This window comes from Corythoichthys intestinalis, chromosome 3 (assembly GCF_030265065.1).
Source record: "Corythoichthys intestinalis isolate RoL2023-P3 chromosome 3, ASM3026506v1, whole genome shotgun sequence".
NCBI lineage: Eukaryota > Metazoa > Chordata > Actinopteri > Syngnathiformes > Syngnathidae > Corythoichthys > Corythoichthys intestinalis.
This window is the reverse complement of record NC_080397.1, coordinates 57,703,640-57,728,616: the sequence shown is the minus strand read 5'-3', so window position 1 is coordinate 57,728,616 and position 24,977 is coordinate 57,703,640. Positions and strand designations below refer to the sequence as shown.

At 37.8% G+C, this 24,977-nt stretch overlaps 1 protein-coding gene across 8 annotated transcripts in view; it reads left to right on the top strand.

The window, feature by feature from the left end:
* Positions 1 to 11,718, top strand: part of git2a (G protein-coupled receptor kinase interacting ArfGAP 2a) — a 79,771-nt gene extending 68,053 nt beyond the window's left edge. For all 8 annotated transcript variants that reach the window (XM_057831245.1, XM_057831244.1, XM_057831242.1 and 5 more), the window contains 2 exons: positions 3,090 to 3,153; positions 5,248 to 11,718. In XM_057831245.1, coding sequence (XP_057687228.1) covers positions 3,090 to 3,153; positions 5,248 to 5,460 — 277 coding nt within the window. In that variant the 3' untranslated portion in view covers positions 5,461 to 11,718. The remainder of the gene's footprint in view (positions 1 to 3,089; positions 3,154 to 5,247) is intronic.
* The last annotated feature ends 13,259 nt before the right edge of the window (positions 11,719 to 24,977 follow it).

Here is a 24,977-nt window from a genome sequence, read left to right as displayed (position 1 = left end):
CTGAAAAGCACCTCATACCCACTGTGAAGTATGGGGGTGGGTCAGTGATGCTGTGGGGCTGTTTTGCTTCCAAAGGCCCTGGGAACCTTGTTAGGGTGCATGGCATCATGAATGCGTTGAAATACCAGGACATTTTAAATCAAAATCTGTTGCCCTCTGCCTGAAAGCTGAAGATTGGTCGTCACTGGGTCTTTCAGCAAGACAATGACCCTAAACATATGGCCAAATCTACACAGAAATGGTTCACCAGACACAAAATCAAGCTCCTCCCATGGCCATCTCAGTCCCCAGACCTTGTTTTGTTGGCAAAAGTGGGTTGTACAAAGTATTAACACCAGGGGTGCTAATAATTGTGACACACATTATTTTATGTCAATTTTTTTCTTTATGTGGGATTTTTTCCCCACTGAATGAATGCACTTGTATTGAAGGTTGGGTTTTTCTCCTTTTTTTCCATTAAGGTCCCATATTATTTGAATAAACAAAAAATGATTAGAAGCTAAAAAACACATCTTGTTCAGGGGTGCCAATAATTATGGAGGGCACTGTATATATTCTCATTAGTTGAGGTGTACAGTGGTATGAAAAAGTATCTGAACTTTTTGGAATTTCTCACATTTCTGCGTAAAATTACCATCAAATGTGATCTGATCTTTGTCAAAATCACACAGATGAAAATACAGTGTCTGCTTTAACTAAAACCATTTATAGGTTTTCATATTTTAATGAGGCTAGCATGCAAACAATGACAGAAGAGGGAAAAATAAGTAAGTGAACCCTCTACCTAAGGAGACTTAAAGAGCAATTGAAACCAATTTTTACCAAACATTTTAAGTCAGATGTGTGCCCAATCACTGATGAGTGGTTTAAAGCTGCCCTGCCCACTATAAAACACACACCTGATAAGAAATGTCTTGATGAGAAGCATTGTCAGATTTGCATCATGGCTCGATCAAAAGCTGTCTGAAGACCTGTGATCAAGGATTGTTGATTTGTATAAAGCTGGGAAAGGATACAAAACCATCTCTAAAAGTCTGGTTATTCATCAGTCGACATTCAGAGACGTTGTCTACAAATGGAGCGAGTTTGGCACTGTTGCTTCTTTCCAAAGGAGTGGCTGTCCATCAAATATGACGCCAAGAGTTCAGTGCAGAATACTCAGAGATGTAAAAAAGAACCCTAGAGCGTGTGCTAAAGACTTACAGAAATCACTGGGACAGTCCAATATCTCTGTGCACACATCAACTATATGTAAAACTACGGCCAAGAAGGTGTTCGTGGGAGGACTCCACGGAGGAAGCCACTGCTGTCTAAAAAAAAAAAAAAAAACGTTGCTTGTTTAATGTTTGCAAAAACGCACTTGGGCACTCCGCAGAGGTTTTGGCAAAATATTATGTGGACTGATGAAACCAAAGTTGAATTGTTTGGGAGTAACACACAACGTCATGTGTGGAGGAAAAATGGAAAAGCTCACTAACATCAGCACCTATTCCCCACCGTGAAGCATGGTGGAGGGAGCATCATGATTTGGGGCTGTTTTGCAGTCTCAGGGCCTGGACAACTTGCAATCATTAATGGAAAAATGAATTCAAAAGTTTTTCAGAATGTTTTGAAAGGACCACCTGAGGCTGTCTGTCTGACAGTTGAAGCTAAGAAGAGGATGGATACTGCAACAAGACAATGATCCAAAACATAGAAATAAAAGTAAATCAACTTCAGAATGGTTTCAGAAGAACAAAATACACATTCTGGACTGGCCAAGTCAAAGTCCAGACTGGAAACACATTGAGATGCTGTGGCATGACCAAAAGACAGCGATTCATGCCAGACATCTCAGGAATCTGACTGAACTAAAACAGTTGGGTCCAAAACACCTTCTTCAATTTAGCTGTTGACCCAGAGCGAGGTGATGAAGGCTGGACACATGGAGGCAGGAGGCAGAGAGTAGACTTTTACCAAGCTGCAGTTTTGGGAGGGGTCTGAGATCGGGCAACGTGACTAAGAGCGTCTCATCGAAGTCTCTCTGAGCTCCCCGTGCTGCTGACTTTTATTGAGGACTTGTTGCTGGGCAGAATATAGTTAGAACACTGTTGTCCAACGTGGCAGTTTCGATCGGGCAAGTTCCTTATTCTAGTCATTGATTAAATTAACAGTCACACTCTTGATTAAATTATTAGTCACACTCTTGAGCGAGCAAGATTACTTTGTTTTGAACACACATTTGCACTCGAAGTAGCTTGGTGGAAAAGTACTGAGACGTTGTGCGATGAATCAACATATGTGTGTGTATCTATTTATCAGCAGAATGTGAGCATTTGCCGGTAATAAAAATGTAAGCGCATGAGTATGGGCTGAAACTGTGTTCTTCATAATAGCTTGGGAGAGCGTGTATAATAGCTGTGGGAGAGCAAACTTGTATAACCCGCAGAGTATATTGGTCATACAATCAAGCATATCTTACAAAAACAGTTTTGTAGAGAAGAATGGGCCAAAATTAGTCCTGATCTATGTGCCAGACTGATCTGCAGCTACAGGAAGCATCTGGTTGAAGTTATTGCTGCCAAAGGGGGGGGCACAAAATATTAAATGTGATGGTTCACTTACTTATTTTTCCCCCTTCTGTCATTGTTTGCATACTATCCTCATTAAAATATGAAAACCTATCAATGTTTGGGTGTTTTAAGTTAAAGCAGACTGTTTTTTCATCTGTGTGATTTTGACAAAGATCAGATCACATTTGATGGGGATTATATGCAGAGATATGAGAAATTCCACATCCCACTGTATATGAATGTCAAAGCTGTCTTTAGCTCTAACCTGGATATTGTCTGTATTGTTTCAGTTAACATCTGAATTTATTATGGGGACATTCTTTAATGATCAATGCCATCTATCATTGGTTTTATTTAATTTGGGGAGCGGGCAAAATGTTCGAGACATGTTTTTAATTAACTCTAAAATGTGTTTGTGTTGCCTGAATTAAGGGCATGGCTTGAAATGAATATTCGACTCCACCGTGGAGTATTGTTGGCTACTCTTGGTTAAAATGAATGTAGAAATTACAATTCATCTTTCTGATCTCTTTACAGCTTCATACCCTGCTCAGAAAGAATACACGTAGCTGTAACAGAAATGGCTGCTCTCTTTCCAAAGGTAAGAAAACACTTGAAAGGGTAGAAATCAGTCAGTTAAGCCCCTTTCACACGTGTAAGTTGCCGAAAATATTTCGTCGCCGAAATTTTTTTCATGACAAAGACGAGACGATAGCAAGCTAAAAACGTATCTTGGGAGACTAAAACTTGATGACACGAATGCCAGTTTTCATCTGACGAGATGAAAATGTGCCATACTTTTCGTCACATGTTCACAATGTGTGAGGTGTAGTTAGCCTGCCTGGTTGTGCCACTCATGTGACGTGCTGCGACCCCCCAACTCACCAACTAGTCTAGTGTCCTCTCCATTCTTCCCATTGCTTGTTTTGAGACACACTCGGTAAGATTTGTCACGGCAAGAGAGAATATGCAATGTTGTTTTAGCGTTTAAAGGTCTGTGATGAGTGCTAAATGTAACTCACAGCGTTAGCATTGCATTCATGTTCACATTAGGCTATTGCTAACGGCGAGCGTCCTCCTAAACTCTCGGACAACTTTTTTTAAATTTTTTTTTTTTTTACATACAATTCATGGCATCCGGGTATAACTAATTGAAAATTATGTAGCCTACTGTTTTCTTGCTGAGTGTGTATTATCACGTGATAGATTTGTAGACGCTACAATATGTGCTCATCTGTCAATGTTCATTGGAAACATTTTCTAATTTTACAGACGAAAATATTGAGTTAACATCAACTAAAACTAGACGAAAATATTGAGTTTACGTCAACGAACACTAGACGAAGACGAACACATTTTGAAATGACTAAAATACGATAAAGACTAATAAGTAGGGTTGTTCCGATCATATATTTTTGCTCCCGATCCGATCGTTTTAGTTTGAGTATCTGCCGATCCCGATATTTCCCGATCCGATTGCTTTTTTTTTTGCTCCCGATTCAATTCCAATCATTCCTGATAAATTTTCCCGATCATATACATTTTGGCAATGCATTAGGAAAAAAATGAATACTCGGACGAATATATACATTCAACAAACAGTACATAAGTACTGTATTTGTTTATTATGACAAATCCTCAAGATGGCATTTACATTATTAACATTCTTTCTGCGAGAGGGATCCACGGATAGAAAGACTTGTAATTCTTAAAGGATAAATGTGACTTTGTATATTGTGACTAAATATTGCCATCTAGTGTATTTGTTGAGCTTTCAGTAAATGATACTGTAGCCATGCCCAAATGCATGATGGGAAGTGCTGCCATGACTGTGCGTAGTGCTACCAATTGATATATCTTCTCTGCGTTGGGAAATAACATAGGGTGTTAAGAAAAAAGATCAATTATTACCTTTCTTCCCCACATTGCTTCCCACGATATTTCTAATCGTAGGGAGAGGGAGCCAATTAAAAAAAAGGCTCCATAGGCTGGCAAAATTCACCCTACTCATTTTACGCTGCCTTTTAGCTCTCTAATTAGGTAAATTGGTGCCATTACAGATTGAGCGCGACGTGCAGCGCATGCATTAATTGCGTTAAATATAATAATTAACATGATACATTCTTCAAAAAATTAATTACCGCCGTTATCGGGATAAATTTCATAACCCTACCTAAACTAAAGACTCTGGATGAGTGTAACATATTATGTCTGTAACGTTAAATACAATTTAATAAAAAAAAAAAAAAAAAAAACATATATATTGAAAAAAAGCATGTCCGATATTTTTTTGCCGATTCCGATACTTTGAAAATGACGTGATCGGACCCGATCGATCGGGACATCTCTAGTTTTAATAGTTATTTCTTTGTTTGTTTCTCATGATTCCATATATTTTACTCTGAATGGAGTGATTCTATATTTCCCTTCACTTGCTCTATAGAAGTAACATTTACTGACCACAATGTTTTTTATTCATTTCTTTTAGTGTTTCTAAATGCTAAAGAGTTGCACTTTTGAACTAATTCATTATTTTTTTCAAGCTTTTTAATCTGAGTTTGTTCTACATGATAAAATCTCTGAGTGAGTGCTCGCCCAAGACTGGCGATTCCATACTTTTTGCTTGGGGTTGTATAGCGCAGGCCTAATTCTTATGCACATTCATTATGCCAATATGTGACATATTTTTCTGCAGAGGCCACGCTCGGAGACGGTAAGAAGCTCTCTGCGCTTGTTGACGTCCAGCGCGTGCAGGCTTCAGGGCGAATGCCGGAAGGCACTGCCTCCAGAAGGCTTCCCAGGACCGGACATGCAGCTTGTCACCCAGCAGGTCATCCAATGTGCTTATGATATTGCCAAGGCAGCCAAGCAGCTTGTCACCATCACCACTAAGGAGAACACCAACTGACAGCACTTACAAGGCTGAATCACCTCAAGCATCCAAGTCATTGGGTTCAATTAGTTTGTTTTCTTCTTACATTTGTGGTATATGCATGCATTCGTGTTATTATTTTTTTGATAATTTGTCATAGATGGGACTCCTTACCACCAAATACTGCACCTGTAATAGCACAACTTTCCTCAACTCCTCATGTGACAGCCAATAGGATTAAGCACACTCATAGGAAATCCATTTAAAACCACATTATAAGCTTTCCCTCATTCATTGTAAAATAACAGGGGTCATGCCATAAAGATGTCGGAGCCAAATTTGCTTTGAGAAATTTTTATTTTGTTATTTGCGCAATTGCGGCTGGCTGTTTGGATTAAGCCTTAAGCTACTAAAGCCAGAGGCTATAAAGCAGTGGTTCTTAACCCGGGTTTGATTGAACACAAGGGGTTCGGTGAAAGTTAAGACAGGTAGGGCACTATTTTTGGACGCTGACTAAATCCAGGCAAAGTGGCATTTTAGACCAGGTATTGGACTGGTTAGTCCCCAATTTACAAGCCTTCCAATTTTTCAACTGCTAGTCCTCTATTTGATGGGATGGTTTGCTCAGTGGAAGGTTGACTCTAATTTTGTATGAGGAAGTACAGCAGACTTGTGGGTAACGTGCACTAGGGCTGGGCGATATGGCCTTAAGTACGTATCACGATAAATTGAGCAGATTTTCCTCGATAACGATAAATGACGATAAATTCGCCGAAGCAGACTTATATAATTTGAAAATTTGTATCAATGCATGGAATACAAATTAACCGTTTCTCGTTAAATTTATTTAACCAGCTTTCAATTTAACAATTGCACATGCAGTCTAAACATTAAGTATTAAAAAAAATATTGTAAACAATAAGAATTCTAGTGTGAACATTTATAACAGCTTGTATGACTTGAAAAATGTACAACATTATAAAAATCAATATGACGACTGTGCAAACATGTCATTCTAACAGAAATGACTTGCAGCTTTAACAAAACCCTTCAGACAACTTATTGGTAATGGCTGCTGTAACAATTATTCAACACGTGTTTACGTCAAGGTCCCCCCCCCCCCCCGAAACATTTTTTAATACATGCACCCCCCACACAGACACAACCAGATTAAAGCTGTATTGCTCTGATGCTAATGAAACATTTAAGGTTTTATGATGGCAGAATAAAGCAAACACATACAGAAAAATAGCTGTGGCCATTAAACTGTCATATATAGGCTTCACTGTTGGATTATACTTCATGCTGAGTGCTTTACCATCATGAAAGCTTTCAGAGAAATCACACAGAGATGCCAAATAACGCGACATGATGATTGCTAGATAAGTCCATGCCCAGTCCACTCATTAATTTCAGCCGTTTCGACAAGGTTAGAGCTGCTGTCAGACTCTTTCACGTTCATTTGTAGCCGTTGTTAGCCGCTAGCGTTAGCCTGTGGCTTGGCTGCCAGAAGAAAGCACTGAAAGCATCCTCTCCTGATATCGTGAGAACCAGGGAGGACAGCGGGTGAAAGCCCATCTGGAACCCGCCAAGAGTTTACTTAATGTCGGGTGAAAGACATTAAGCCCGACTCCATCCCGTTTACTTGTAGCGTTAGCCGACCGGGCTTCTGTTTGATTGGCTTCCTGAAAACCACGTGACTCCATACGTAATCACACTGTCTGCTTTCTTAAAGGGGAATGAACTAGAGCTGAAACGAGTACTCGAGCAACTCGAGTTTAAAAACTGATCAGAGTAATTTTATTCACCTCGAGTAATCGTTTATTTTGACAGCTTTAAGCATCACGTTTTGCTCGGACTACTTTCAATGCGGGACAACGCGCTGTCACGTGCGGAGAGGAAGAAGGAAAAAAAAAAACTTACTGCAGCCGACAGCCGCCACAAACGACGCCGACGTTGCTAAATACTAGCCCGCACGATGCTACGTTGGTAACAGGTACCATCTGATGCGTCTCATAGAGATCACATGTATGTTGAACTAGATGCGAAATGACAGACTCGGCCGCGTCTGGGCAGCGTTAGTAAACAGCCGCCATCTTAAAACAGTAGAGCGCTAAGCGCTAATAAATAAGATTAACGTTACTGTCGCTACTAGCTCACGTAACGTTAGCCCTGCGGAGGGCTAGGTTTCAATTAATTATGACCACTGTCGATGCGTGGCTAACGTGTCTTACATACAGGCTTTAACATAACATAGCATTGTGGAGTGATGAGGGTGTAAAATAAAAACGTAATCATGCTAACTATCAATTTTAGCTCAGTAGTCATTGCTGGATAAAACACCAAGTAGCACTGGTCCCTAATGTGCTCCAATACAGCCTGTATCATACATTTATTTTGAACACTGCAAAAACTCAAAATCCTATCAGGACTTACAGTTTAGACTAACTTAAAATGGCTTGACACAAAGAGAAATTCAATTGAAACACGTGGGAAAAAATCCTAACTTTTAAGTGATGTGTGTTATCAAGCGTAACGGCATTTTTAGGTAAGATAAATATATATATATATTTAAAAAAAAAAAAAAAAAAAGATTTAAAAGTTTTTTGAGTGAAAGCAGTGAATTAGTCTTTTTTTAAAATTCTAGTTACATCTGAGATGCAATTGTTGGCTGTTTTCAACAATATACATCGAAAATAAAGACATGGACTGAAAATGGTTCAAGATTAGATGAAATGTCTTGTTTTCTCATGTATATTTAGAATTGCTCTTCACCTAAAAATATATTTGTTTTATCCGATTACTCGATAGAATTTTCAGTCGATTACTCGATTACTAAAATATTCGATAGCTGCAGCCCTAGAATGAACATAGCCGAACAACACAACGTCAAAGCGGGATAAAAAGATATATTTTCTTGTTTTATTAAATTACCGAATTTACCGACATGGTCAAAATTACGTCGGTCATCTTGAAGAATTTCGGTGACGGTAAATTTTCGGTTTACCGCCCTGCTCTAACGTGCGCTGCGTTTACATTAAACATTTTTTTTAAAAAGTATGTGTGGCAAGGATGTGATAGAATGAGAATGTCGACACGAAAGCAAGAATGAAAATCAAACCAAAAGGCAAAATTATTAGGGCTGTCAAACGATTAAAATTTTTAATCGAGTTAATCACAGCTTTAAAATTAATCGGAATTAATCGCAATTCAAACCATCGCTAAAATCGCCGTATTTTTCTGTAAAGTATTGTTGGAATGGAAAGATAAGACACGATGATGTATACATTCAACATAGTGTACATACAGTGCCCTCCATAATTATTGGCACCCTTGAAAAAGATGTTTTTTAGCTTCTAATATATTTTTTTTATTCAAATAATATGGGACCTTAATGGAAAAAAAGAGAAAAATCCACCCTTCAATACAAGTGCATTCATTCAGTGGGGAAATAATCCCACATTAAGAAAAAATGATTTGACATCAAATAACGTGTGTCACAATTATTAGCACCCCTGGTGTTAATACTTTGTACAACCCCCTTTTTCCAACAAAACAAGGTCTGGGGACTGAGATGGCCATGGGAGGAGCTTGATTTTGTGTCTGGTGAACCATTTCTGTGTAGATTTGGCCATATGTTTAGGGTCATTATCTTGCTTGGGGGGGGGGTTAACCTATGCTGCCAACACTTGTCGTCCAACATGCCTCATAACATGCATCGCTACAGATGTAAACGACAATCAAAATTTATGTTCTGTGCTAATTATTTCTTCAGTTACTGTTCCAGTTGTTTCATTAATTGCTAGTTAGGGTATTTGATAACACTTTATGTGACAGTGGCACCATAAAACCATCATGATTTTGACATCAGACTAGGGCAACAGCTATCAAATATTTTAGTAATCGAGTATTCGACTGAAAATTATATCGATTAATCGAGTAATTGGATAAAACATTTTCTTTAGGTAGGGAGCAATTATAAATATTTCATCTAATACTGAACCATTTTCAGTCAATCAATGTCTTTATTTTTTATGTACATTGTTGAAAACAGCCAACAATTGCATCTAAGAAGTGACTCGAAAAAATTTTTTTTTTTTACTCTTTTCACTCAAAAACTTCTAAATCTTATTTCTTACCTAAAAATTTCATTACGCTTGATAACACACTTGGGCTGCAGCTATCGATTATTTTAGTAGTCGATTAATCAATGAACTAGTTAGTTCGAATAATCGACTAATCGGATAAACATGAAAAAATTTCATGGTGGTTTATTTGGTCTTATGACAGTCGTATGATGCCGATTGTCAAATATAGTGCTACCAGTTGATATCTTTTGGTCTAAATATCCCATAATACGGTGAGAACAGCTGCGGCTTATAGTGCAGTGCGGCTTATCTATGAACAAATGCCGTTTTCGTGTCACATTTGGTGGGTGGCGGCTTATAGTCAAGTGTGCCTTATAGTTTGAAAATTACGGATTATTGCACAAACATAAAATCTGAGTTGTTGCATAATGTAAAAAAACAAGCATAAAGAAAAGTTAATACACTCATGTAAAGCTATTGGAACACGAGGGGCTGGTAAAGATGACGCTGGGATACACATACAGTAGAGGTCCCTCTTAGCCAACTGGATGCCAGGAATGCTAGGCAATATCTTTGGGCACCTAACGATTCGATTACGATTCAGAGGCTCCGATTGGATTATAAAACGATTATTGATGCACCCCCCTCCTTTTTTTTTTTTTTTTTGTACATTAGTTCCAAAATTGTTCAAAAATACTCTCAGGCTAAACCAAACTACCATTTCAGTATCAAGTTAACATATAGCAGTAAACAAATATACAAAAATAACTAGCGCTGGGAATCTTTGGGCACCTAACGATTCGATTACGATTACGATTCAGAGGCTCCGATTCGATTATAAAACGATTATTGATGCACCCCCTCCTTTTTTTTCTTTTCTTTTTCTTTGTACATTAGTTCCAAAATTGTTCAAAAATACTCTCAGGCTAAACCAAACTACTATTTCACTATCAAGTTAACATATAGCAGTAAACAAATATACAAAAATAACATTAAATAAAAAACTCCAGTCCCCATTCTGTATCAGCAGCTTCAAACTACATTCAGTTAAAGTTGTTAAAATTGCTCCCGTTATTCCATAATTTCCCTAAAGTTTTAAAAATATTTTAAAGATAGATTCAAGTCAATATTTTACCGATTTAGGAGTATTTTAGATAAAAAGTTAATTAGGTTTGCTTGGAAGGTTCGCTACAACAGCCTTGCAGGGAAGTGTACTGCTTTAAGATGGCGGCCATTTACTAAGGCTCGCATCTAGCTTTTTGTAGATGTGCTGTTAACACTACCGAATCTATAATGCATCTAGTCTTATATAACGGATATCTACCGTAACATTATGTGGCTGTACTTTGTAGCAGCTTTTCGGCAGCAGTCAGGTATGTTGTTGTGTTTTTTTTTATCTCGTGGCATGAGTTGAGCATTGGCATTACCCGAGGGGCCGGGTAATGAGAAGCATGATGTTTAGCTACTCTCGCTCCGTTCCGTCCCGAAGACCGCGCGGCGCGCTGAGTGTGTTGTACTTCCGCTTTACTTGGCATATTTCAATAATCGGAATTGTGAATCGTTCTCGAATCTTCCACGGCCGAATCGCGAATAATCTAAGAATCGGAAATTTTGCACACCTTTACTAGGCAATAGCCAATGGCAGAGCAGCTGTAAGTATCTTGCCTTTTGTATCCTGAAATTTCAATTTTTTCCAGTTTAGGTGTGTCTGAACCTGAAAATTCTGTATGTAGAGACGTTCTTAAGTAAAGGTACAACTGTATCGATTTTGAATTTGGCGAAGAAAAAAAAAAATTCTCATTCCAAAGAGTTCGGTTAATACACATGTGAAACTCATAGCGTTCGGTACCTTTGGCAAGGTTAAGAACCACTGCTATATAGGAAACCCGATTTCCTATGAGGAAGTTGGTTATTTTGTTTGAAACGACGCGGAAAGGAGAGGCACTTTGTCAACCGTTCCCTTAGGTTTAGTTTGTTGGTTTGCGGCCACAATTTACGTTTTATTTGGAAGAACTCGATTTAAGTAACCTTGGGCGCTATTACACAACAATCAAACGCGCACGCCATAGGTGGAGTTTGACTGTTGGGGCAGGGGGGGGCACAACATGTTGATGACCCAGAAAGTGTCAGCAATAAAATTAATTTACAAGAATATTTATAATAATAAGTTGAAAATGAGCGTTTTTTTTTTTTTTTGGTTTCCCATCATTCTTGAGGGGAATTCTAAATCAGGCTGCTGGCAGGACAGCTATACTTTTCACCAAGATCATCATCCATTGAATATGGTACGCCCGCCGGTGTCGTGCCAATGTAGTTACCTCAGTCAAAAACTGTATCCCCTGGAGCCATATGGGTGTAGATATGTGACTTCAATCAAAATATTTTCAATTAAAAAAAACTCCAATAAAAAAAAAAAAAAAAAGTGTTTGAATGCAAAAATAAATTTCAAAAAAATGCATTTGAAAGCTATTTTTATTTGATTTTTTTTTTTTTTTTTTTTTTAATTGAAGCAACTTTATTTTTTGATTGACGTGATGTTTTATGTTTGGGCCACATTTTGGCTAGGAGATTTTTGTCATTATTAATCAATCCAAAAAAAGTTGCTTCAATCAAAATATATACAATTAAAAAAAGTCACTTCAATCAAAAAAAAAAAAAAAATGCAAAAATAAATTTGAAATAAAAAAATGCATTTGAAAGCTATTTTTATTTGATTTTTTTTTTTCGTGATTGAAGCAACTTTTTTGATTGTCGTAATGTTTTATGTTTGGGCCACATTTTGGCTAGGACATTTTTGTCATTGTTAATCAAAAAAAAAGTTGCTTCATGCAAAAAAAAAAAAATATTTTCAAAAGAAAAATCACTTCAATAAAAAAAAGAAAAATTTTTATCATAGGAAAAAAGTTTTTGAATGCGAAAAAATATTTGGGACTCAAAAATTTGCATTTGTACGACGGAGGATTAGGGCCAAATCAAGGAGAGAGAAAAAAAAAAAGAAAAGGACGACGAGATTAAAACCGTACTGGTACTACAAGACTAAACTCATTACATAGCGTAACCGCTACGCACATTACGTACATGTACCGTAGCTGAGCGCTACGACGAAGCATCAATATAAAGCAATCTATTGATTATAATTTTATGTAGATGATCCAAAAGATAACGTGTTTCTTTATTTATGAAGCAAATTATAAAATATAGGCTCAGGAAAAGCACAATATCACCCCAATACGCTATGACGTCACGTATGTCGTACGTAACGTTATATTGAATTGGAACAACAGCGTGCATCTCGAGAGCGGTGGTGATTCTGTACTTCTGGATTCTGTTTCAAAAAGACGTTTTGGTGCATTGGCATCAAATTACAATCAATATAAAGAGTCATACACGTCGTGGCTCCCAGCCAAGGTAGGGTAACTTGTTATTTTAAGTACTGGATATAATATCCGTCGTAATCACACACAAAGCTTTCACTTCATTATGATTTCACCGTCAATGGCAGCCACTGAGAAAATACTGTGAAAGGGCCAAACGTACGTTTTGTCCTATGTATTTATATTAAAAGGTAATAGTCAAACGTACGTTTTGCTCGATGTATTTATATTAAAAGGTAATAATTTATGTATCGTGAATCTTCACAATTCTTCTACATGGTGTGTCTGTATATCCATTTTTCATAGTTCTTCCTGAGCGCTTACATGTTTTGCATCTTCTCATTTTTGTCTTCCGAGTTCCCGATTTTCTTGTTTATTCAATTCCACCGATCCAAGATGGCAAAGAACTTGTTGGAAATTGTGACTTTCCTGAGACGTCGGGGTGTATCAGAGGAAACAATCAATTGGATTGAACAGCAAAAGGTATTTCTTTCTTTTTTTTACCTTTTCATCAGTCAGTTCATGTCATTGTACTATTTCTCCGTCTCTTGTTACTTTTCTCATCCGCCTCTCCTCCTATGCACTTTCCTTTTACCATCCCCATCTTCTCACCTGCTTCTCTACTTCACTTCTCACACAGTATCTCACAAAAGTGAGTGCACCCCTCGCATTGCTGCAGTATTTAATTGTCCTTTCATGGGACAACACTGAAGATATGGCTTTTTCAAAAGGTGAAAACGAGTCGGTGTACATCTAATAATACAGTGTAAATGTATTCTCTCAAAATACAGCCATTAATGCTTAAACCACTAGCAACAAAAGTGAGTACACTCAAGTGAAAAATCCCCCAAATCAGTACGCCTTTTTCCCTCCCCAGCGTAACGTGAATCATTAGTGTTACGTGATCTTAGGTGAAAATACTGTAGGGAGCAAGAGTGTTAAATGTGGTATTACTGCTCCTCTCTCGTTCAACATTAATGGCTGTATTCAGAGACAGATCTGCAGTTTCGTGGGATACTGTACCTTCTCTTTTCCTACAAATCTCCTCCTCATTTCTCCTCATTACCCCCTGAGCATTATAGTTACCTAGGAGTGATGTATACTAGGGCTGAACGATATTGGAAAAAACTGACATTTCGACTCTATAGGGGTTTACGATGTATGTTGTGATATTGAAACGAAAAGAATTTTCACCAAAGAACTTGCATAGCTCTATTTGGGAAGACTTTGGTTGACTCACCATGACAACACTGTATTCATATAATACCGTTAAATCCAGGCTAAGGTGGTTCATCTATGAATGATGAAGATTGCTGCAAATAAAAGGAATCCAGGAGGACATGTCTCTGCACTATTGCTGCTTTTATGATGCAAAACAAAAATATACATGTCCAAAAAAAAAATAATAATGAAATAAAACAATCACACGTCCTGCGATGGGACAATTGTGCTTGCGCACATTGCAATGGTGATGTTCAAACGATATATTGTGCAGGCCTAATGTATAGCCATTTTAACTAAAATTGAGAAATGAAAATCGGGAAATTTGGAACGTTCTGGATATCAGTGGACTTAATAGTGTTATGAAATGGAGTTCTGGATGAAAGTTACGTTGTCCTTTTTTTTCTTTGTTATGATGATGTGTCTGTCTTATTTTCAGATTGACAGCGAGGTCATCCTACTGATGGAAGATGCTCAACTGGCGTATTATCTCCCATCATATGGAGACAGGATTGCTCTCTTTAACTTTTGCAATCACCAACCACAGTCATCAAAGCGAAAGCAGGGACTGTTTGAAAAGCTAAGTGAGAAGCTCAAACTTAGAAAGGAAAACCATACAGAGAGTGAGGAAGCAACCACCTCCAATAAAACAAAAAGACCTAAACCAAAAACAAGAAAGCTTGAAATAGGGTGGATTCACACTGAAGGCCAACTGACCAAACAAATCAGAGCAAAACAAGGCGGAGGGACAAGAAAGATCTCAATTCGAAGTGAAGAAGGTTATAGTGAGATACTAAAACAAGGAAAAGTCACTTTTCTTTCGATACTTTTCTAGTCGATATTTTGACGACAAATGTTGCTGTCTGATTCCATTCAGTTTTAAATACTCAAACTGTTCTTTTTAAAATCACTCCATGAAGGGAATACTGTATTCACATAAAGATAATCAGAAACACAATTGTTCAATACCAACGTTTACAGTTTTACTACGTTAAATGTACAGTAGTCTGCTACTGCACCATATTTACAGAGATGACAATTTTACTGTTACACGTATATATCACATTACGATGTTGTGTACGATGTTACAGTGAATCTTTAAAGAAGACCAGTATTACAATGCTACATGTAAACAGTATATGTAACTGTTACAAATCATTCTTATTATTTACAATGTACCATTATTTACAATGTTATATGTGTATATATATACAGTGGGGAGAACAAGTATTTGATACACTGACAATGGGAAAACCCATTGGCAGTGTATCAAATACTTGTTCTCCCCACTGTATGTAACAGTGGCTTGGTAATGTAACTGTTTAACAGGTAATTATGCTATTTACAGATAATGTGAATCATTGCTTTAAATTTCACTGCTGCTTTCTTGGGGACCTTGGCTGAGTGAACATTTCAAAGGGTCGCTCGCATTTGTTTGTTTTTTTCCACAAGTTCCATTTACTTTATATGTTCAACAAAAGGTTGTGAATACGTCTACATTTTACTGTGGAACATCCATAAAGCATAGAGGAATGCCATTTCCAATATTTCCACACTTTATATATGTTCGACTATTTCATTCCTTAGTCGTGAATAGAGTTCTACTGCAGCATATGCATCTGATGGAGCATTCCAGCCATTTTCCTCCATAAGGAGAGTGCAAAGCTCAAAAACCGTCTCATCGCAGGGATATGGCCCTTTCGGAGTGCAATCCTCCTTGCAAACAGCTATTTCCTCTTCAAGGACAGGCTGCAGTTTGTCGTCTGCTGCATACAGCCGTGCCATGCTGAGCATGAGGATGGGCCGTCCTCCAGGCGTCCCATGGGCAGATCTTGGTCGTATTTGGTGTGTGTTCCATGTCCTTACCACTTCATCCAATTCATCCTGCATGACAATAAATGTCTAAAAGGATAGTGGTTTTAACAGTAGTTTTGAAAAAGTGGCCGTACGTCACATTTCGTTTTGGCAGATGTTTCAAAGTAGTTTTACAATTGATATTGGATTATTTCCATCAATTCGCCTGCTATTTATCTCTGTGTATGTTTATGATTCCTCTGTATTTCTCACTCATATTACAGTGCATAAGCAATAACTTATTATAATTTGTTGATTGAAATTGAATAGATGAACTTGAAGGATTCCTTTTTAACCTGTGTGATGGAGGTGCAACAATCAATCATTTAATAGACATCTAATCAAATGGCAAATTAATGTACAACTATTTGATAAGTAATTATCGTGTAGCACCTTCTTCACCTTAAACTTGTCTAAATTATCAAAATTATAACATACATATAACATTTCAGTTGTAAATACCAGATTTCTTCATTTTACTTTTTTTAAGTCAAAGTAGGACATGAACAAAAATCTGTTTTTACTTTGGAAAACAACATTTTTGCCAATTTTCGGAATTCCTTGTGTCTAAACTAGCTTCTTTATAAGGCTGCAACGACTCATCATTTAAATTGATTAATAAATTAGTTGCCGACAAATTTGATAATTGATGCAGTTGTAGACTACAGTTAAGTCAGGAAGCTGTAATAAGATATTATTTTTGAAGGAAATAGTCATCCATTTTGTCTACATTGTTACTTGTAACATGCCTGAAACAACTTCAAGGTAAAGTGGGAAGGTAATTGAAAAAAGTGACATTTATCCAATTAATCGCTCATTTGATCGTCCGATTAATTGATTACAAAAATAATCGTTGTGTGCAGCCCACCTGTGTGAAATGAACCTTTACCCTTAATATGGCAAGTGACTATTTTGGGGAATTTGAAAAAGTTAACCTCATACATTTCTGCCTTCCACATATGGACAATGCATTTTGAGTCACGTAGTGTGTGTATGCATAGATGGGGGGAGAGCGATGGCAGCAATTTAGAAGAGTTAGATAAGTGCCTTAAGTGTATTACTACCTCATGTGAAATGTGGGTTTGCATGTTTATGAATTACCTGTATGAGGTTGAGGAAGCAGAACTGCATCAAGTTTTTGTCTAAAAAATCTCCTGTAAAATGCCCATCGTCTTTGAGAGTGTGAAAAATGTCCATCCAAAACTGCACACACTGTTTACGCAGGATCCCCCACCATGACTCTATCCTTTGATTAGCCGTGCTGCATCCATAAATGAAGCTTCGTTTTCCCGCAAAAGGATCCTGGTGATTCCTCCGCAGGAACATCTGCATGTCTCTAACATGTCCATTTTCCGTACCTGGGTCGGCTCGAATTTTCTGTGGGCAGCCTGCAATGCGCGTCACTGTGTTTATGAAATAGTCCGCTATTTCCTTAGGATCACTGTTGGTCTTGTATGCTTCCATCCACATTATGTGACGACTAAAACCGTCAATACAGCCATTAATCGCAATGCCATAAGGCTTCAGTTTATCGTACGAATCCATATGCCACAATGCGTTTGGCCCTTTACTGTTGTACTGGCGACGCCGCAGACGCCGTGCTCGCCGAAGCTCGACTCCTTCTGGATCAAACATCTTGATTATCATCCTTATGGTTTCCTGAGAAACTACGAAACCCCTTAGAATGGCACGTAGATGTAACCAACGATAACCTTGCAGTCGATCGCTACTAGCCAGCTCCCCTTCCACAAAGGAGGCAATTTCTTCCAAATCCGTGTGGTTCTTTCTTCTGAATAGACATAGTCGTTTGGATAGTCTCTTCAAAGTCCTTATACTGATTATAATTTGATGCAGATGAGCCAAAAGATGAAGGATTTCCTTATTTGAGAAACCTATTCTAAAATACTGTCTCACGAGATGCTCAATATTGTTCATTTTAATAGAGGCGCGTAGAGCGCGACGTAACTGCTGGGAGACTGCGGGGGTTCACCGCAGTGCTGGGAGACTAGAGCAACTTCACCGCAATGTAATTTTACGACTTTTATTCTTGGAGTAACAGTTCGACTTTTATTCTCGTAGTAATAGTATGACTTTTATTCTCCTAATAATAGTATTACTTTTATTCTCCTAATAATAGTATGACTTTTTTTCTCGTAATAATAGTATGACTTTTTTTCTCATATTATTACTACGACAAAAAAGTCATATTATTTCGTTGTCCTAATGCTACTTACCTTACGTCGCTTTTACACTGTTTTGTATTGAAAGCGTCTGGTGTTTTTGAATCGGATCTACAAATAAGGAAAAGGAAATCCTTCATATTTTGGCTCATCTACATCATTATTTACAGGCTATCAACACTTTGTCGTAGCTCCCTGTAAGTAGCATTAGCCCAACGAAATAATACGACTTTTATTCTTGAAGTAACAGTACGAGAAAAATGTCACCCTATTAGTACGAGAATAGAACTCCAATTGTTACTATGAGATTAAAAGTCACACTGTTACTTCGAGAATAAAAGTCACACTGTTACTTCGAGAATAAAAGTCATACTGTTACTTCCAGAATAAAAGTCATACTGTTACTTCCACTACGAGAAATGACATGTTGCACCTCCATCACAGAGGTTAAAAAGGAATAGTTCATGTTTATAGTTGTAATCTATTCTATTTCAATAAACAAAGGAAGTTATTGCCCATGTACTGTAATAATATCAACAAAGATTGGGACAGACAGAGAGTGAGACATAAAGAGGAGGAATAATAAACATACACAGAGATATATAGCAGGCGAATTGATGGAAATAATCCAATATCATTTGTAAAAATACTTTGAAACATCTGCCAAAACGAAATGTGACGTAAGGCTACTTTTTCACAACTACAGCTAAAAAACCACTATCCTTTTAGACATTTATAGTGGTTCTGTTGATTGATTATCAATTGTATATTAATTGTCATGCAGGATGAATTGGATGAAGTGGTAAGGACATGGAACACACACCAAATACGACCAAGATCTGCCCATGGGACGCCTGGAGGACGGCCCATCCTCATGTTCAGCATGGCATGGCTGTATGCAGCAGACGACAAACTGCAGCCTGTCCATCCTAAGGAAATAGCTGTTTGCAAGGAGTATTGCACCCCGAAAGGGCCATATCCCTGCGATGAGACGGTTTTTGAGCTTTGCAGTCTCCTTATGGAGGAAAATGGCTGGAATGCTCCTTCAGATGCATATGCTGCAGTAGAACTCTATTCACGATGAAGGAATGAAATAGTCAAACATACATAAAGTGTGGAAATATTGGAAATGGCATTCCTCTATGCTTTATGGATGTACCACAGTAAAATGTAGATGTATTTACAACCTTTTATTGAACAAATAAAGTAAATAGAACTTGTGGAAAAAAACAAACAAATGCGAGCGACCCTTTGAAATGTTCACTCAGCCAAGGTCCCCAAGAAAGAAGCAGTGAAATTTTAAGCAATGATTCACATTATCTGTAAATAGCATAATTAACTGTTAAACAGTTACATTACCAAGCCAATGTTACATAAATATACATATAACATGGTATATAATCGTAAATTGTAAATAATAAGAATGATTTGTAACACAGTTACATATACTGTTTACATGTAGCATTGTAATACTGGTCTTCTTTAAAGGTTAACTGTAACATCGTACACAACATCGTAATGTGATATATACTGTACGTGTAACAGTAAAACTCATCTCTGTAAATATGGTGCAGTAGCAGACTACTGTACATTTAACGTAGTAAAACTGTAAACGTTGGTATTGAACAATTGTTTCTGATTATCTTTATGTGAATACAGTATTCCCTTCATGGAGTGATTTTGAAAAGAACAGTTTGAGTATTTCAGACTGAATGGAATCAGACAGCAACATCTGTCGTCAAAATATCGACTAGAAAAGTATCGAAAGAAAAGTGACTTTTCCTTGTTTTAGTATCTCACTATAACCTTCTTCAGTTCGAATTGAGATCTTTCTTGTCCCTCCGCCTTGTTTTGCTCTGATTTGTTTGGTCAGTTGGCCTTCAGTGTGAATCCACCCTATTTCAAGCTTTCTTGTTTTTGGTTTAGGTCTTTTTGTTTTATTGGAGGTGATTGCTTCCTCACTCTCTGTATGGTTTTCCTTTCTAAGTTTGAGCTTCTCACTTAGCTTTTCAAATAGTCCCTGCTTTCGCTTTGATGACTGTGGTTGGTGATTGCAAAAGTTAAAGAGAGCAATCCTGTCTCCATATGATGGGAGATAATTCGCCAGTTGAGCATCTTCCATCAGTAGGATGACCTCGCTGTCAATCTGAAAATAAGACAGACACATCATCATAATAAAGAAAAAAAAGGACAACGTAACTTTCATTCAGAACTCTATTTCATAACACTATTAAGTCCACTGATTTCCAGAACGTTCCAAATTTCCCGATTTTCATTTCTCAATTTTAGTTAAAATGGCTATACATTAGGCCTGCACAATATATCGTTTGAACATCGCCATTGCAATGTGCGCAAGCACAATTGTCCCATCGCAGGACGTGTGATTGTTTTATTTCATTATTATTTTTTTTTTGGACATGTATATTTTTGTTTTGCATCATAAAAGCAGCAATAGTGCAGAGACATGTCCTCCTGGATTCCTTTTATTTGCAGCAATCTTCATCATTCACAGATGAACCACCTTAGCCTGGATTTAACGGTATTATATGAATACAGTGTTGTCATGGTGAGTCAACCAAAGTCTTCCCAAATAGAGCTATGCAAGTTCTTTGGTGAAAATTCTTTTCGTTTCAATATCACAACATACATCGTAAACCCCTATAGAGTCGAAATGTCAGTTTTTTCCAATATCGTTCAGCCCTAGTATACATCACTCCTAGGTAACTATAATGCTCAGGGGGTAATGAGGAGAAATGAGGAGGAGATTTGTAGGAAAAGAGAAGGTACAGTATCCCACGAAACTGAAGATCTGTCTCTGAATACAGCCATTAATGTTGAACCAGAGAGGAGCAGTAATACCACATTTAACACTATTGCTCCCTACAGTATTTTCACCTAAGATCACGTAACACTAATGATTCATGTTACGCTGGGGAGGGAAAAAGGCGTACTGATTTGGGGATTTTTCACTTAGGGTGTACTCACTTTTGTTGCCAGTGGTTTAAACATTAATGGCTGTATTTTGAGAGAATACATTTACACTGATTAGATGTACACCGACTCGTTTTCACCTTTTGAAAAAGCCATATCTTCAGTGTTGTCCCGTGAAAGGACAATTAAATACTGCAGAAATACGAGGGGTGCACTCACTTTTGCGAGATACTGTGTGAGAAGTGAAGTAGAGAAGCAGGTGAGAAGATGGGGATGGTAAGAGGAAAGTGCATAGGAGGAGAGGCGGATGAGAAAAGTAACAAGTGACGGAGAAATAGTCGAAACAAATGCATATTGAAACATTGTTATTTACAAATGACATGAACTGACTGATGAAAAGGTAAAAAAAAAAGTAAGAAATACCTTTTGCTGTTCAATCCAATTGATTGTTTCCTCTGATACACTCCGACGTCTCAGGAAAGTCACAATTTCCAACAAGTTCTTTGCCATCTTGGATCGGTGGAATTGAATAAACAAGAAAATCGGGAACTCGGAAGACAAAAATGAGAAGATGCAAAACATGTAAGCGCTCGGGAAGAACTATGAAAAATGGATATACAGACACACCATGTAGAAGAATTGTGAAGATTCACGATACATAAATTATTACTTTTAATATAAATACATCGAGCAAAACGTACGTTTGAGTATTACCTTTTAATATAAATAAAACGTACATTTGGCCCTATCACAGTATTTTCTCATTGGCTGCAATTGACGGTGAAAACTTAATGAAGTGAAAGCTTTGTGTGTGATTACGACGGATATTATATCAAGTACTTAAAATAACAAGTTACCCTACCTTGGCTGGGAGCCACGACGTGTATGACTCTTTATATTCATTGTAATTTGATGCCAATGCACCAAAACGTCTTTTTGAAACAATCCAGAAGTACAGAATCACCACCGCTCTCGAGATGCACGCTGTTGTTCCAAGTCAATATAACGTTACGTACGCCGTAAGTGACGTCATAGCGTATTCGGGTGATATTGTGCTTTTCCTGAGCCTATATTTTATAATTTGCTTCATAAATAAAGAAACACATTATCTTTTGGCTCATCTACATAAAATTATAATCAATAGATTGCTTTATATTGATGCTTCGTCGTAGCGCTCAGCTACGGTACATGTAAGTAATGTGCGTAGCGGTTACGCTATGTAATGAGTTTAGTCTTGTAGTACCAGTACGGTTTTAATCTCGTCGTCCTTTTTCTTTTTTTTCTCTCCTTGATTTGGCCCTAATCCTCCGTCGTACATTTGAACACTTAATTTTTCATGAAAAAAAGTTTTCTTTGATTTTAGCAATCCTTTTTGTGTTTGGGTCATATTAGAGGTAGCACATGTTTTTATTCCATCACCCAAAAAGTTGCTTTTATCATTAAAAAAAAAAAATTCAATCAAAGAAAAAAGTCATTTATAAAAAAAAAAAAAAAAATTGCCCTCGCCATTTTTTTAAAGGTGCTAGTCACATGATCTGTTTTTAAAAATAATTTAGACCCATTATAAAAATATATTTTTTTGTTCATTTAATTCATTTTGTTTTCTTGCTTTACAACTTCTATATACAGTGCCTTGCAAAAGTATTCGGCCCCCTTGAACCTTGCAACCTTTCGCCGCATTTCAGGCTTCAAACATAAAGATATAAAATTTTAATTTTTTGTCAAGAATCAACAACAAGTGGGACACAATCGTGAAGTGGAACAAAATTTATTGGATAATTTAAACTTTTTTCACAAATAAACTGAAAAGTGGGGCGTGCAATATTATTCGGCCCCCTTGCGTTAATACTTTGTAGCGCCACCTTTTGCTCCAATTACAGCTGCAAGTCGCTTGGAGTATGTTTCTATCAGTTTTGCACATCGAGAGACTGACATTCTTGCCCATTCTTCCTTGCAAAACAGCTCGAGCTCAGTGAGGTTGGATGGAGAGTGTTTGTGAACAGCAGTCTTCAGCTCTTTCCACAGATTCTCGATTGATTCAGGTCTGGACTTTGACTTAGCCATTCTAACACCTGGATACGTTTATTTTTGAACCATTCCATTGTAGATTTGGCTTTATGTTTTGGATCATTGTCCTGTTGGAAGATAAATCTCCGTCCCAGTCTCCGGTCTTGTGCAGATACCAACAGGTTTTCTTCCAGAATGTTCCTGTATTTGGCTGCATCCGTCTTCCCGTCAATTTTAACCATCTTCCCTGTCCCTGCTGAAGAAAAGCAGGCCCAAACCATGATGCTGCCACCACCATGTTTGACAGTGGGGATGGTGTGTTCAGGGTGATGAGCTGTGTTGCTTTTACACCAAACATATCGTTTTGCATTGTGGCCAAAAAGTTCAATTTTGGTTTCATCTGACCAGAGCACCTTCTTCCACATGTTTGGTGTGTCTCCCAGGTGGCTTGTGGCAAACTTTAAACGAGACTTTTTATGGATATCTTTGAGAAATGGCTTTCTTCTTGCCACTCTTCCATAAACGCCAGATTTGTGCAGTGTACGACTGATTGTTGTCCTATGGACAGACTCTCCCACCTCAGCTGTAGATCTCTGCAGTTCATCCAGAGTTATCATGGGCCTCTTGGCTGCATCTCTGATCAGTTTTCTCCTTGTTTGAGAAGAAAGTTTGGAAGGACGGCCGGGTCTTGGTAGATTTGCAGTGGTCTGATGCTCCTTCCATTTCAATATGATGGCTTGCACAGTGCTCCTTGAGATGTTTTAAGCTTGGGAAATCTTTTTGTATCCAAATCCGGCTTTAAACTTCTCCACAACAGTGTCTTGGACCTGCCTGGTGTGTTCCTTGGTTTTCATAATGCTCTCTGCACTTTAAACAGAACCCTGAGACTATCACAGAGCAGGTGCATTTATACGGAGACTTGATTACACACAGGTGGATTCTATTTATCATCATCGGTCATTTAGGACAACATTGGATCATTCAGAGATCCTCACTGAACTTCTGGAGTGAGTTTGCTGCACTGAAAGTAAAGGGGCCGAATAATATTGCACGCCCCACTTTTCAGTTTTTTATTTGTTAAAAAAGTTTAAATTATCCAATAAATGTTGTTCCACTTCACGATTGTGTCCCACTTGTTGTTGATTCTTGACAAAAAAATTATATTTCATATCTTTATGTTTGAAGCCTGAAATGTGGCGAAAGCTTGCAAGATTCAAGGGGGCTGAATACTTTTGCAAGGCACTGTAGAGAGGAAAGTCAATTACATGCAATGACACTTTTCGGCCACCAGGGCCTCCCCCCTTAAACTCTGCTTATGGCGCATGCACACACACCACCAAAAGAGTGAAGAGGACCTGCCAAGTCAACTCAAAAGCAAGTCGGCAAACTACCTTTTGGATGTCTTTGGGAGCGCGTTGACAAATAAATGTCGATCTTGTTGGCTTTAGTGGAATTGGAAGGCTTGGACAAATTAATCCATTTATTGCTTCAATTTCTAATTTACACATACTTGTGAAGCTTTGCAATACAAATGGTTATGTAATATAAACGCTTATTTCCATGATCTGCCTTCGGTGTAGCCAGTTAGTTGTGCACTTGCTCGTTAGCCAAGTCGGGGAATGCATCCGACATGTGCATCATCTACCATCCGAAACACCACATTGCTTTTCTACTCTGCACTAGTACAGTGTTGGCGTTGTTAGAACTACTCGGAGCTAAAAGTCCACATGTTTTGCGCTCCGATCGCCCTCGTGTCGTGCAACATTACCAGATAGAGCTGCTCGTGTCTCGTTTCCTGATTGTCCAGCACAACTTAAATGTTACTGAATGGAGTGCAGGGATGTACTGTTACTGTATATGATGCAGCTGTTGAGTTGCAATTTGGAAAATACAAATAC